The sequence below is a fragment of the Phyllobates terribilis genome, unplaced genomic scaffold (genome assembly GCF_046119375.1).
Source record: "Phyllobates terribilis strain yellow unplaced genomic scaffold, ASM4611937v1 Scaffold_5__5_contigs__length_657084704, whole genome shotgun sequence".
In the NCBI taxonomy this organism is placed as follows: Eukaryota; Metazoa; Chordata; class Amphibia; order Anura; family Dendrobatidae; genus Phyllobates; species Phyllobates terribilis.
Window position 1 is genome coordinate 425,727,615 of NW_027362765.1, and position 14,130 is coordinate 425,741,744.

Consider the following 14,130-nt stretch of genomic DNA (forward strand, 5'->3'; position numbering starts at 1 on the left):
GCTTCTGTGACAAGCCATCGCTGTACATCCCAGCAGAGGCAAGACGCCGTACCTTACCCAAAAGATACTGCTTTCTTATGTCAAGATCTTTTGATATGACCACGGAAACATTCATAAAAAATTAGATCAGAGAGGATAAAAATTGTAAAGGATTGTAGACATCTAATGCAATAACTATAGGGCCAGATACCCAGTTCTGATGTGTAGGATTATTATTTATTATTATTATATGCAAACAGTGAGCTTGTGTTAATGTATCTGCACCAGCTGTAATTTGATCATATACTATCCATGTGTTATGTATCCTAAAATGTAAAAAAAAATGCTAAAAGTTAACTATGGTACTTAATATAATTAGTGTGGTGGATCCTGACATACAGTTGTGCTCAAAAGTTTACATACTCTGTCAGAATTTTTGTTTTCTTGGCCTTTTTTCAGAGAATATGAATGATAACAAAAAACTTTTTCTCCACTCATGGTTATTGGTTGGATGAAGCCATTTATTGTCAAACTACTGTGTTTTCTCTTTTTAAATTGTAATGACAACGAAAAACATCCAAATGACCCTGATCAAAAGTTCACATACCCTGGTGATTTTGGCCTGAGAACATGCACAGAATTTGACAGAAATGGGTTTGAATGGCTACTAAAGGTAACATCCTCACCTGTGACCTGTTTGCTTGTAATCAGTGTGTGTGCATAAAAGTTGAGTGAGTTTCTGGGATCCAGACAGACTCTTGCATCTTTCATCCAGCCACTGACGTTTCTGGATTGTGAGTTATGGGGAAAACAAAAGAATTGTCAACGGATCTATGGGAAAAGGTAGTTGAACTGTATAACACAGGAAAGGGATACAAAAAATATCCAAGGAATTGATAATGCCAGTCAGCAGCGTTCAAACTGTGGTTAACAAATGGAAAATCAGGGGCTCTGTAAAAACCAATGCATGGTCAGGTAGACCAACAAAAATTTCGGCCACAACTGCCAGGAAAATTGTTCGGGATGCAAAGAAAAACCCACAAATAACATCAGCTGAAATTCAGGACTCTGAACTAGCGGTGTGGATGTTTCAAGATGCAAAATAAGGAGGCAGTTGAAGAAAAATGAGCTGCATGGTCGAGTAGTCAGAAGAAAGCCATTACTGCGCAAATGCCACAAAGTATCTTGTCTACAATACACAAACCAGCACAGAGACAAGCCTCAAAACTTCTGGAACAAGGTAATTTTGAGTGATGAAACCAAAATTGAACTTTTTGGCCACAACCATAAACGTTACATTTGGAGAGAGGTCAACAAGGCCTATGATGAAAGTAACAGCATTCCTACAGTAAAGCACGGAGATGGATCTCTGATGTTTTGGGGATGTGTGAGCTACAAAGGCACAGGAAACTTGGTAAAAGTTGAAGGAAAGATAAATGCAGCACGTTATCAGCAAATACTGGAGGCAAATTTGCACTCATCAGCCCAGAAGCTGCGCATAGGACGTGCTTGGACGTTCCAACATGACATCGATCCAAAACACAAGACCAAGTTGACCGGTCATTGGCTACAGCAGAACAAAGTGAAAGTTCTGGAGTGGCCATCTCAGTCTCCTGACCTCAATATCATTGAGCCACTCTGGGGAGATCTCAAGAGATCTCAAGTGCGCAGTTCATGCTAGACAGCCCAGGAATTTATAGGAACTGAAGGCTTTTTGCCAAGAAGAATGGGCAGCTTTACCATCTGAGAAAATAAAGAACCTCATCCACAACTACCACAAAAGACTTCAAGCTGTCATTGATGTTAGAGGGGGCAATACATGTTGTTAAGAACTGGGGTATGTGAACTTTTGATCAGGGTCATTTGGATGTTTTTCATTGTCATTAAGATTTAAAAAGAGAAAACACGGTAGTTTGACAATAAATGGCTTCACCCAACCAATAACCATGAGTGGAGAAAAAGTTTTTTTCTTATCATTCATATTCTCTGAAACAAGGCCAAGAAGGGAAAAATTCTGCCGGAGTATGTAAACTTTTGAGCACAACTTATGCCAAATGAGCCAGAGTTTCTCCAGCCGCTCTCATCCCTAGCTTCATAGAAGGCGTCTTGTTTGAGTGTCATCCATTATATAATCCATATACACTTATAAGCCATACGGACAAGTCATCTACGTCTTGTAAGTTAAACGGGTTTCCAGTCTAAGAAGAAGTATATATGGCTACAGACTGTCGAACAGTGACTTGGTGCAATGCGCACACTGTCATGATTCCCTGTGCGAGTGGTCGGTCAAGCGGCAGCATATATATGCAATTTGCATATATGACTGCATTCTCATCCACTTCTCTCAATTCTTTTCTATTGAGAGAAGCCATATGAGAAAAGTCTGCACGTAACCGCCACTGTCACGATTCCGCTGTCTGCAGTTACTTAGTGACTAAAGACTTTTCTTTTTAAACTGGGAAAACTAAAAAGTTCTGTCCCTGCTCTTATCATGTCTATTTTAGTAACCACCTGCATTCCCCATACTATAAACAATTTTAAGTATATTTTTTATACCTCTGTGTTGTATCGCTACTTTTATTTTGCCTAGAATCTTATGCGTAAATTGACAACTTGGTGTTACCTATCGGGGATTTGTCCCTCTGCAGTTGGACGCTGTCCAGTCAGTGTCCATAAAAACGAAAAAACTGACTGGCACATCCAAAACAGAAAACTGGTGTGTACATGTGCTTACTAAGAGTAAAACTAACAAAGTAGCACTCTGTAGCGCTAAGTATGCAAACATGATTTGCATACTTAGCGCTACAGAGTGCTACTTTGTTAGTCGGTGTATATAGTCATAGTCCAGACTATTGGAACCTACCTTTTGACAATAAAAATGGTTACACATTTATTCCTAAATTTCTTTGAAGAACAACAGAGTTATAAGGAAATATTTTCCAGAAGTAGTTCATGAGGAAGCTAGTATTTACTAAAAGAGATATATTACTGAAGTAGAGGGGTTCCCTTTAAAGGAGTTACCCATGAAAGGTCATGCTGAAAGGCTGTTAGTAGCAGAATCAGTCTCCTTCCCCCTCTGGCAGCTAAAAATGTAATTGCTTTTTGCTGCTCCATTTCTACACTGCTGAAATTACATCTTTGAGATGTCACCTCTTGGTAGCCTCACATTTTGTGCAGTAGCAGGTTTGGCTTTGTGCTGTGCCGGTACCTGAGGTTGTCTCCATGTTGAGCGGTCCTGACTACACTTCTCTGCTCCCGTTTCCATAGTGAACCACAAAACCATAAATGTCCTTTGTTTATAAAATAAGTTTATTTCTTCTCACTAATGAGTAATGTAAAGCTCGATTATCATTGTTGATTAACATCTGTGCTAGTGATGTCAATGTTGTCTTTGATTTTCTGCCAGTTTCTGTGAGATCCTGTCGTTGTATCCGCATACGGGATATATAAGTGATTACTCACAAGAAGCACGTGGAGAAGAGAGGGTGCCCAATTATTGTTTTCCTGGTGCTTTGTTCGCTTCTGGCAGCCCATTAAGTATTTAAAGCTCTCCAGTGCTTCATTATACATCCTGCCGACCACGCCATATGGGCTGCCGCGCAAGTGTACAACGCATTTCAGGTTTCTGATCCATCGGATATTCTTTCTGAAAACCTCCGTCATTAAAAATATGGCTCGACATTGTAAACTATATGACACCATATTGTTGGGAAGCTGCCGCCAGCTGCTCGTTTTCTCTGCAGTGGCTATTAGTGGGGAAATGTGTTACATGAAAGCTGAGCATCTAGTAACGGACCGGTTCAGCAAGTCCTGCTGATTATTTGCAAATCTGGTGTCTAGAGCTCTGGGGCAGTGGGAGCAAATATTAAAGGGGTTGTCCACTACTTCAATATTGATGGACTTATCCCTAGGTTATCAGTATGAGATCGGTGGGGGTCTGACATTCAGCAAACCTACTGTGCTGTGTGTAGGGTCTTAAGCTTTATAGGGGGATGTCAGCATGCTTAATTCTGCTCAATATTAAGTCATAGTTAATATTAATATAAAGCAATTATAATTAATATGTTTAATATTAATATCGTGCAGAATTAGTTTCAGCCTATTTGTTCGGCCCTCCACAACAGTCACGGTCTCTAATGTGGCCCCGCAGGAAAATGAATTGCCCACTTTTGATCTACAGGAAACCCTTCGAAGACATCATTTTTGTCTAAATTGGTCAAGATCTTCAACGTTATATGAAGTCTTTAGCGCCATGAGTACTTTTTTGAAGAGAGCCTGTTACCAGGTCATAAGTGGCCAGTTTTTTCTCCTCCAGCTAAAAAATAAACTAAAGGCGATGACCCGTAGATATAACGTACAATACGTTCACTAAAGGATACATCTGAAAAAGTAGAACTTTGGAACGAAGAGTGGGGATGAGGAAAAAAAGGGAAGAGTAGGGGGAAGATATCGGTAAGAATCATTAGAACCTTAGCTTGTCTTATCTTATTATAGATCCAAATGACTTGGCGTGTGCTAAGGTAACCAGGTATTACTTGCCAGTTCCTCACTGTAGATTCCACATTGGTCCCTTATTCTGCAGGTTGTTGGACACAAGGAAGGTCTGGATGTTATGGAGCGTGCAGACCCTCTGTTCCTGCTGATCGGCCTTCCCACCATCCCTGTTATGCTGATTCTAGGCAAAATGATCCGCTGGGAAGATTATGTGCTCAGACTGTGGCGGAAATACTCCAACAAATTGCAGATCCTTAACAGCATATTTCCAGGTAAAGTAACATAAAAGGTTAAAAAATGGAGATCCTTCTCCCAAGTGATCCTTTTACTTGATTTCTGTCCAGTAGCCTGCAGTTATGCCGTATAAAGGAGTGGACAATTTTTTTTTAGCAGCCTGAGTTGGTCTAAAGTAGGGATGTAAAGCTCAAATATACAGAGGAGCAAAATAAAAAACTTGAACAAAGTCATGGGCCAACCTTAGTATTTATTAAAAAAAATGTACACAATTGAGGAAGTTTCTCCACACAGTATTATGGCCACATATAGTCCTCCATACAGTATAATAGGCTCCACCTAGTCCTCCATACAGTATAATGGGCACCACATAGTCATCCATATAGTATAATAGGCCCCACATAGTCCTCTGTACAGTATAATGGCCCCACACAGTCCTCCATACAGAATAATGGGCCCCACATAGTCCTCCATACAGAATAATGGGCCCCACATAGTCCTCCATACAGTATAATGGGCCCCACATAGTCCTCCATATAGTATAATAGGCCCCACATAGTCCTCCATACAGTATAATGGGCCCCATATAGTCCTCCATACAGTATAATGGCCCCACACAGTCCTCCATGCAGTATAATGGGCCCCACATAGTCCTCCATACTGAATAATGGGCCCCACATAGTCCTCCATACAGTATAATGGACCCCACATAGTCCTCCATATAGTATAATAGGCCCACATAGTCCTCCATACAGGATAATGGCCCTACATATTCCTCCATACAGTATAATGGGCCCCACATAGTACTTCATACAGTATAATGGGACCCACATAGTACTTCATACAGTATAATGGGCCCCACATAGTCCTCCATACAGAATAACGGGCCCCACATAGTCCGCCATACAGAATAACGGGCCCCACATAGTCCTCCATACAGAATAACGGGCCCCACATAGTCCTCCATGCAGAATAATGGGCCCCACATAGTCCTCCATGCAGAATAACGGGCCCCACACAGTCCTCCATTCAGAATAACGGGTCCCACACAGTCCTCCATGCAGAATAACGGGCCCCACACAGTCCTCCATGCAGTATAATGGGGGGGGGGGCTGTGCCGGCGTCACGGTCCAAATATAATCACCCTGCGAGTCAGATTTGGCCCGTAGGCCAGAGTTTGACATGTGTGATTGTGAAGAACCGGGGTCTTTTGTGGGTGTAACACTACTCAGACAATACAGGGTGAGGGTAAAAGAGTGTGGCAATACTTTATTGAACCACAAAGTGGACAATAAACGGAACAGTCCCAGAAAGTACTCAAGATGGTACAACATTACACAGTCTCACCCTTCCGCTCTGCCTGCCTGGGACAGACAGCTATGACTTTGGGACTTCCAGGGCCAACTACCTCAACCAGTGGCCCCCCGCTTCTGGCGGGCCCCCAACAGAGAGAAGGTAGCGTCAAGCTTAGGAAGCTAGCAGACCATTGAGGTACAAGGCCAGGTGACCCGAAGGTCCCACCCTGGCCTCTCCAAGAGTTTCCATGGGGCCAGATGACTGACTGGTCCAAATCTGGCTTCTCCAAATGTCTCCATGGGTTCCAGGTGACCAGAGGGCCCCACCTGGCAACCCCAAACAACATATCCATGGGGCCAGGTGACTTCATCGTCCCAACCTGGTCTCCCCAAAATGTATCCATGGGCTCTCTGATGGTCAGTAGAGCAGATCCATATCTTTCCAGTCTGGGCCATATACCCTTAGACACAGATTTGGATTCTACATGATTCCAGCCTCTTTGGGTAAAGCCATGCTTCCAAGCTAGCTGATGGTCCGAGAGAGTCTGATCTTTGATTCTCCTTGAAAAGTCTCCTTCCAATTTCTCTCTCAAGTGTGACTGCTGCAGAAGCATATCTCCTTTTTAAGCACACATCCACAGGTCAAGGGGTTAGGGAGGGCATTACTCACAGTGCTCAGGTCTCATTGTTTGAGCTAATCAATTTACATAGTTGGTATCGCAGGGGCTCTTGTAAATAAACATCATTGTTTCAGAATCAAAGTGAAGACAACATTCAGGGTTATACAAATACTGGTCTGTCCTTTTTGACCAGCCACAGAAATACACATACACTATTATGTTCGTGTTGACTTGTAAATGTATTTCTCTTGGATTAACAAATCTAAACGTCTGACTGATTAAGATTATAGGCTGTATCGTCACAGTGGTCTAAAGAGAGGTACCGGTCCTAGTACCCCCAAAACAATGATGGCACCACAGTAAATGGATATATATGTTTTTACATCCATACCTTTATGTAATAAATCAGGATACCAAGGTGCATATTCACATTATACGTCATGGTTTTCCTTGCATTGTTTTGTATTTCCACAGGAATTGGATGCCCAGTGCCTCGGGTGCCCGCTGAAGCCAACCCTCTGGCAGATCATGTCTCTGCTACCCGCATACTGTGCGGAGCTCTCGTCTTTCCCACCATCGCTACAATAGTTGGCAAACTGATGTTCAGCAGTGTTAACTCCAACCTACAAAGGACGATTTTGGTAAGGATCTACATGAAAATAAAATTAATACAGAGTGAATGTATTAATCACTTACCAGCCATATACTGGCTCTGTAACATAACCTTCTTCCATAACTCATGGAAGAATGGTGTAGAATTTTTTTTTTGTGCTTATTGTAGATGTGTTTTATTTCATCCCTTTTTTTGAGTATTTGTCCACACTTTCCATGGAACTGACATTTGCCTTCGGTGCCCAACGTAAAAAATTTCTGGCAGACCCAGCAAGCAAATATCTGTGACCATGGAGAACCTGAAAGGGCAAATGCATTATTGCTACGGAAAACTAAGAATGATCCGGTCATTTACAGACAGATCTGCCCCGGAAGAGTTGTTGAGAGGAGGGAGCAGAAGTCCACATCCCTTATTTCTGGACACAATTTGTACAGACATCGCAACCTCCATAGCCCATACAAGAGTTCTGTGCAATATTTTATTTTATTTTTTAGCATCTTTATTTTATTTTATGTAATGAAAAATAGTCGATCGCTAAATCGGGGTTATTAAAAATGACTGCAACCACTGAAGAGAATGCTGCACAGAGTTGTCTATGGACTGGCTGAAATCTCACCGTCCATTATTACCCGTGTATGACAGCTTAAAGCTGCGTCTATTACCAGGATGTCTCTTGATAAGATGAACCGCGCTCCATAGCGTGTCACGTAGCGTGTAAAGGGGCACCGTGTGGTTGCACTATGTGCTGTGGCATCATGGTGCCATCGGCTGCTAATCTGACATTGAACCATTTATTTGCCTACAACGCTTTTTTAACCTCCCACCCTGGCCACTTTTCATTTTGCACTTTTATTTTTCCTCCACTTCTTCCAAGGAGCCATAACTTTTTTTTTGCAGTACATTATATGGTTTTATTTTAAACTATAGCTGATCCCACAAAAAACAAGTCCTCATAAGGATATGTTGAAATTTAAAAAAAAAAAAAATCAACAGTTTCCAAATTTTCTATAAACCCCCCCAAAAATAACACAATTTTTTTTTTAATATATTAACTTTGACTTTTTTTCTCCCCTTAATGTCTGGAACCTATTCTTGTTCTGTACTGAAATACTTTAGTTTTGGTGCATATATATATAGTAAAAATGATGATCTCCTATGAAGCCCACCCACAAGCTGGGTAGTATAAGGATGGCAGCGACTGGCGTCTTCAGTAGGTTTCTGCGTGCCATAGTAACCTGTCCTGCTGTGTTATACGGTCGAGATCTGCCTAGAACAGTAAAAGGAGCTAGCTCCAGACGCTTCTCTTTAACTATTTAGATGCTGCTGTCAATCTCTGACAGTGGCATCTAAGCGGTTGCAATCTGTATGGCCACTATCAGAGGTAGGAGCCGGCTGTATAACACAGCAGACACCCGTCGTGAATAGAGCAGGCTGAGCTCCTGAGCCCCATTACATTTACCTGCGCCCATGTGTGTCCTATGTCTGGAAAGGGTTAATTCCCCAAAATTGAGCTTAAAGGGAACCTGTCACCAGTTTTGTCCTATATCAACTGAAACTATGACCTTATGCAGCGCCTGTGTTGCATTCCATAAATTCTTTTATAACCCCCTAACTGCCCCTGTATACACCCCAAAAACCTTTTTAAGTTCTCCTGCGCTATATGGTAATCGGGTTGGTCCGATGGGCATGGTTTCAGGCCTCGCCATCCTTCCCCCTCCCCTCGGCGGCTGCTGCTCACTGTGCTCCTTCTTTAATTTACGTAGATGTGGCCTTGCATCATCCACACTGCCGGGCGAAATCTTGCGCCTGCACCCGGAAGTAGCAGATCACGCCTGCGCACTATGCTGTGCCACAGCCGAAAACATAAGTGCGCATGCACCCGCTGTAGGGCAAAGCTTAGTGCGCAGGCACGAGCCACAATTTTGCCCGTCAGTGTGAATGACGCAAGGCGTCATCCACGTCAATTAAAGGAGGACAGCGAGCGGCAGTTGGGGGGAGGGGTGGAGAGTCCTGAAACCACGCCCATTGGACCGGTCCGACTCGATTACCATACAGCACGGGAGAACTTAATAAGGTTTTTGAGGGTTATATAAGCCTTTATGGAATGCAGCACTGGCGCTGAATAAGGTCATAGTTTTAGTTGTTATATGACAATAATGGTGACTGGTTCCCTTTAAAGGCCAAAATCCTATCTCAATATGTAGTAGGTGTAATCATAATAATAATATTACCAAATACCTCCAATTAGAAATGTAGTATAGTTCTCCTGATTCGCTATGTCACTTACTCCATGTGCAGGGCATTGCAGTAGCTTGGGTATCCATGCTTACGACCACTAGCAACTAGCTAACTCACTATATGAGTGGTTGTAACCAGGGATACCTAAGCTACTGCAATGCCCTGCACATGGGGTAAGTGACATAGCGAATCAGGAGAACTATACTACATTTCTAATTGGAGGTATTTAATATTATTATTTTACCTACTATATGTTGGAATATGATCTTGGGGAAGGGAATATCCAGTATCTAGTGCTGGAGCCCACTTTTCACATCCATACGTCTTGTTTTTCAGGGTGGGATTGCTTTTGTGGCCATAAAAGGAGCTTTCAAGGTGTATTTCAAGCAGCAGCAGTACTTGCGCCAGGCCCATCGGAAGATCCTTAACAACTCCGAAGCAGAGGAAGTATAAAGCTTTTAAACCTTTCCGTGTCATAAATGTCATAGTGACTCTTCGCCATCGCACAGTCCTGGGGTTGTGGACAAGCTGCGGCTGCTGCGACCTTCTTGAGTTTTTTGTTTTTCCTTTACGACACAGGATCAAGCACTTTTATTCAGCAGGATAAGTACTTACAAGAGTCGGTGGTGGTGGGGTCTCGCCGGTCACCGCTCTGGACGATCCGACCATCGTGTCGTTTGAACCATTTCGTTTTGCATCTCACATGCTGGTTATAAACCCCGTAGTATATTGTATGCAGAACGGTAGATTGTCATCTATATGGGAGAATAAACCGAAGTTTGTGATTGCCATTTTTAGATTTTTCACCACTTGCACAGCGGCTTTATCCATGCGGAGAATAAAAAGAGGGATTTTATTTAAATTTTTTTGCGGCCAAATGATCTTTCCTCAGGACGGACACACTGGCGCAGTGACGCCGGTGTTACACTGCGGTCCTGAAGCTATTCTTACACTTATTTGTTGGTTGATTTTAATGGACGCTGCAACCCAAAGCGGAAATGTCCTAAAACTGGTGATGTTTTGTTCCACTGTCCTGGGAATGGGCTCTGCTGTGTTGTGCATTGTGCCGGGTTGCTAGTATGGCCACCATGCTGCATGAGCTTTTCTTTAGTAACGCTAATGTGAGTACATGGGCTGGCAAGGCGCAGCATTGGTGTTTTTTTGGGGGGGGAGGAGGGGTTGTGTGGATCACCTCAAAAAGGACACTTAATTTTGTATAATCTATTCTTATCCTCCACTGAATTCAAAGGGAGCCTTATGTTTCGTTTAGACTCCTCATGACATACAAGATAACATTTTTTTTTTCCATTTTGGGAGAAAGCACCATAATTGTAGCCCTGGCGTTAAGAGGGTCTTCTCACACGCTCTACCCATTCAACAGACCAGGTTAATCTGTTCTAGCTTGGTTTTGATGGTACCTTCTCTTAGTTTTACCAAGGCCTCAGCTGATGCCAACCTGAGTCCAAGGACTCTTCCAGCCTCTGTGCACTAGGATGGTCTCTCCTTACCTCCTCCCTACCTTCTGATACTGGTTTGGGACAACCTTTAGTGCTGCATCCTACATGGTACAAGAATACTAGTTTTTTTTTGTCATAGGATTCATTGGGCTACATAGTTCCCTACCTCCAAACTACAGGATACGATGTTGGAGTAAGCACAAAATGTCAGATTTTCTCTTCCAGCTTGTAGTCTCATCTTAAATGGTGAATTGGAGTTGGCAGTCCTCTAACCTGGACAAGCATGCAACCCTGAAGACTCTTGTGCAATACCACCGTTATAATTAATAGGAGCTTTGCTGGGGAGATTCCTGGTGTTTTACGTTTGTGCAGCCTACAGGATCGCTGGCTACTTTGATGGCTATTATCCAATTCAGATAGAACACCAAACAACTATAGTTATTTATTTTCTTAACTATTAGTGGGTTAAAATAAATAAATAAAACCCAATATGTATACACTCCTCAACATTAAAGTTGCAACACCAAGAAGGAAAAGTCATGAAATTGTGGAAATCTCATGATAGTGGGCAAATCAAGATCCACCGCTGGCAGCTTCCTTTGCAATTTCCAATCAATGACGCCCCAGATGTGCTCGATGGGAAGACAAGTCTAGAGACTCTGAAGGCCATGATAGCATGTTTAGACCATGCAGGCTGCTCACAATAGTACCAACAACATGATGTTGAAAAACCACATAGTCTCCAGAATAATCTCCAAATATCATTGTGTTCATGACAAAAGCAGGACTCATCGCTGAAGAGGCTAGACCTCTGGTCCAGCTTACATCACCATCTTTCCCTGCACCATAATAGGCTTTTGCAAGCGGTAGTGTGAGGTCAATGCAACACCTGTAGCTGGATGTCTGGCTTGCAGCCCAATGTTGTGCAAACGCCTTTTGATGGTTTGTATAGACACTGTTTGACGCCTTAGGCTTGATTTGTGATGTCCAATTTCACCTGCTTTACAGAATGGATCATTCATAGAACCATTAGTACGGCCATTTCTCCATAGTGTCCCAGGAGCCATTTTTCAACACAAGAACTTTAGGCCAAATATTGCTCTTGCTACTGTGTTGTCTAATCATGCTACTGTGGCCTGCAACATCTCCAGACTTGTCTCCCATCGAGCACATCTAGGATGTGAATGGCTGGTAATTGCAAAGGGAGCTGCCAGCAGCGGATCTTGATGATTTGCCCAAGTGCATTCAGCGCGGCAGAAGATTCCTCAGACAACCATTATTGACCTCATTGATAGCAGCCAAGGCATGTAAGAGTGTGGATTAATTTTATGTTCGTGGTGCTGATACTCGATGTTGAAAACTTTGTTTAGATTTTTTCTTCATTGGCATATCATTAACATGTCTATCCATCCTGTGATTTCCATAACTCCAAGACTTTTCCTTTTTGGTGTTATAATTTCAATGTTGAGAAATGTATATTTGTATGTAATCTTTTGTTACCTGCCGATCCTGTATTGACATATCGGAAATGCCTGCTCAGCCAATCACTGGCCTCAGCACAGACCTGCATCAGATAGTGATTTGCTAAGCACATTTCCCAACTCTTTTTGTGTCAAGGACTGGGATGTTGAATTGCAAGGGATGTTGGAAGTGTCAGAACGAGAGCATTGAGAAAAGAAAGTATTGTTTTTGTTTTTTTAATCCTTTTTATGCCATTGGTTATCCCCTGTACAATCCTTTTAAATGGGGTTTTCCAAGAATGTGATAAATTTGCCCATCATGTAATTCAAGCGGTAGCTCGTCCTAGTCAGGTGTCAGAATGGGCTGCGTCTAAAGAAACACCGCTTCCGAGACCTGTGTCTCAACTGACAGAGGAGCTATGTTGTAAACGCACATACCATTGAGCTGCCAGAGAAGTGTGTGACAGAAGAAGAAATAAATCTCGGTTAACTGAGTATGGAGGACTGAGGCAGGAGAAAAAACTCTTTTTGGCCCGATTCATCAAAGCTTTTATGCCCAAAAAATGGTGTAAAAGCTTTGAAAAATTGCAAACTTTTGGTGTTTTCATGTATGACACCACAGCTTGCCTAATTCATGACGAGCTGTGGCGTTCCTTATGCCAGAAATATCACTCCAGTCCCTGACTGGAGTAAGATTTCTGGCGTGGCGCACGCCTCTCGTCAGACGCTCCAGATTCAAGAAGAGGTGTGCACCTTTTCATGAATCAGGAGTGTCTTCACGAGGCACCTTATCAAGACCGGCGAGAAAATCACTAGTCTTGATGAATTGGCGCCTTTGTGCTTAGTCCGCTGAGATGATTTCTTTCTTCTCCAGTCACAGTCCTTCTCCTCGGCTCAAGGATGCATATGTGCTTTAGGATACAGCGCCAAGACACAGGTCTTGGCAGCTGTGTTTCTTCAGACTGCAGCCCATTCTACCTTGAGTAGGACGGGCTGAGTTATGTGATGGGGGCCATTTTATTACCCCTTAATGGGATTACTTAGGGGTTGACCAATGGCTCAGAATTGATTTAAATAATACAAATAAAATAAACAATATTTTCTTCGTTGGCTGCGGATTTTTGAGTACGGAAAATTTTCTGCGGATTACAGAAATCTGATATACATACTGCTGATAATTTCTGTGTGGAAAATGATCTACACTGTGAATTCTTTAAATTATGCAGATATTTTACTGTGGATTTCACCTTATTGAAAATTTACAGCAAAAAATTAATGACTTACTCGATCACAGATCCACAACTACATTATTTGTTCCGGATCAGCCATATAATCTGCAGTGGATTTTTTTCCGTCATGTGCGCACATGTCCTTCTAGTCCAGAGCTGCCTTCACAAATCTTCCAGTAGCTATTTTAAATAGTTAACAACATTTGGTGATCTGTACCCGGGGAGGGGGAAGTCCTTTACACCATAAATGTGCAGACACTGACCATGCCGAATTGTGAGTGCAGCTCTGGGGCCACAGTAGACCCTACAACTGATGATTAACTCAAGTAGAGCAGTGTAATTACCAAGTTTCCCATCTTTTTATGACTTTGTGTATTATTATTTTTTTTAGTATATCAGTGGCTAGACATGTGCTGCATTTTGTACCAAGAAGGCAACATTGTTGTTTCTGAAAAAGCATTGGATCACACAATAAATATATGTATCTCATTGTATCGCACAATGGGGTCAT

General features: G+C 42.4%; 1 protein-coding gene across 2 annotated transcripts in view; it reads left to right on the plus strand.

Moving 5' to 3' along the window:
- Positions 1 to 10,264, plus strand: part of MARCHF5 (membrane associated ring-CH-type finger 5) — a 52,058-nt gene extending 41,794 nt beyond the window's left edge. For both annotated transcript variants that reach the window (XM_073685237.1, XM_073685239.1), the window contains 3 exons: positions 4,562 to 4,745; positions 7,097 to 7,263; positions 9,810 to 10,264. In XM_073685237.1, the coding sequence (XP_073541338.1) occupies positions 4,562 to 4,745; positions 7,097 to 7,263; positions 9,810 to 9,926 (468 nt within the window). In that variant the 3' untranslated portion in view covers positions 9,927 to 10,264. The remainder of the gene's footprint in view (positions 1 to 4,561; positions 4,746 to 7,096; positions 7,264 to 9,809) is intronic.
- The last annotated feature ends 3,866 nt before the right edge of the window (positions 10,265 to 14,130 follow it).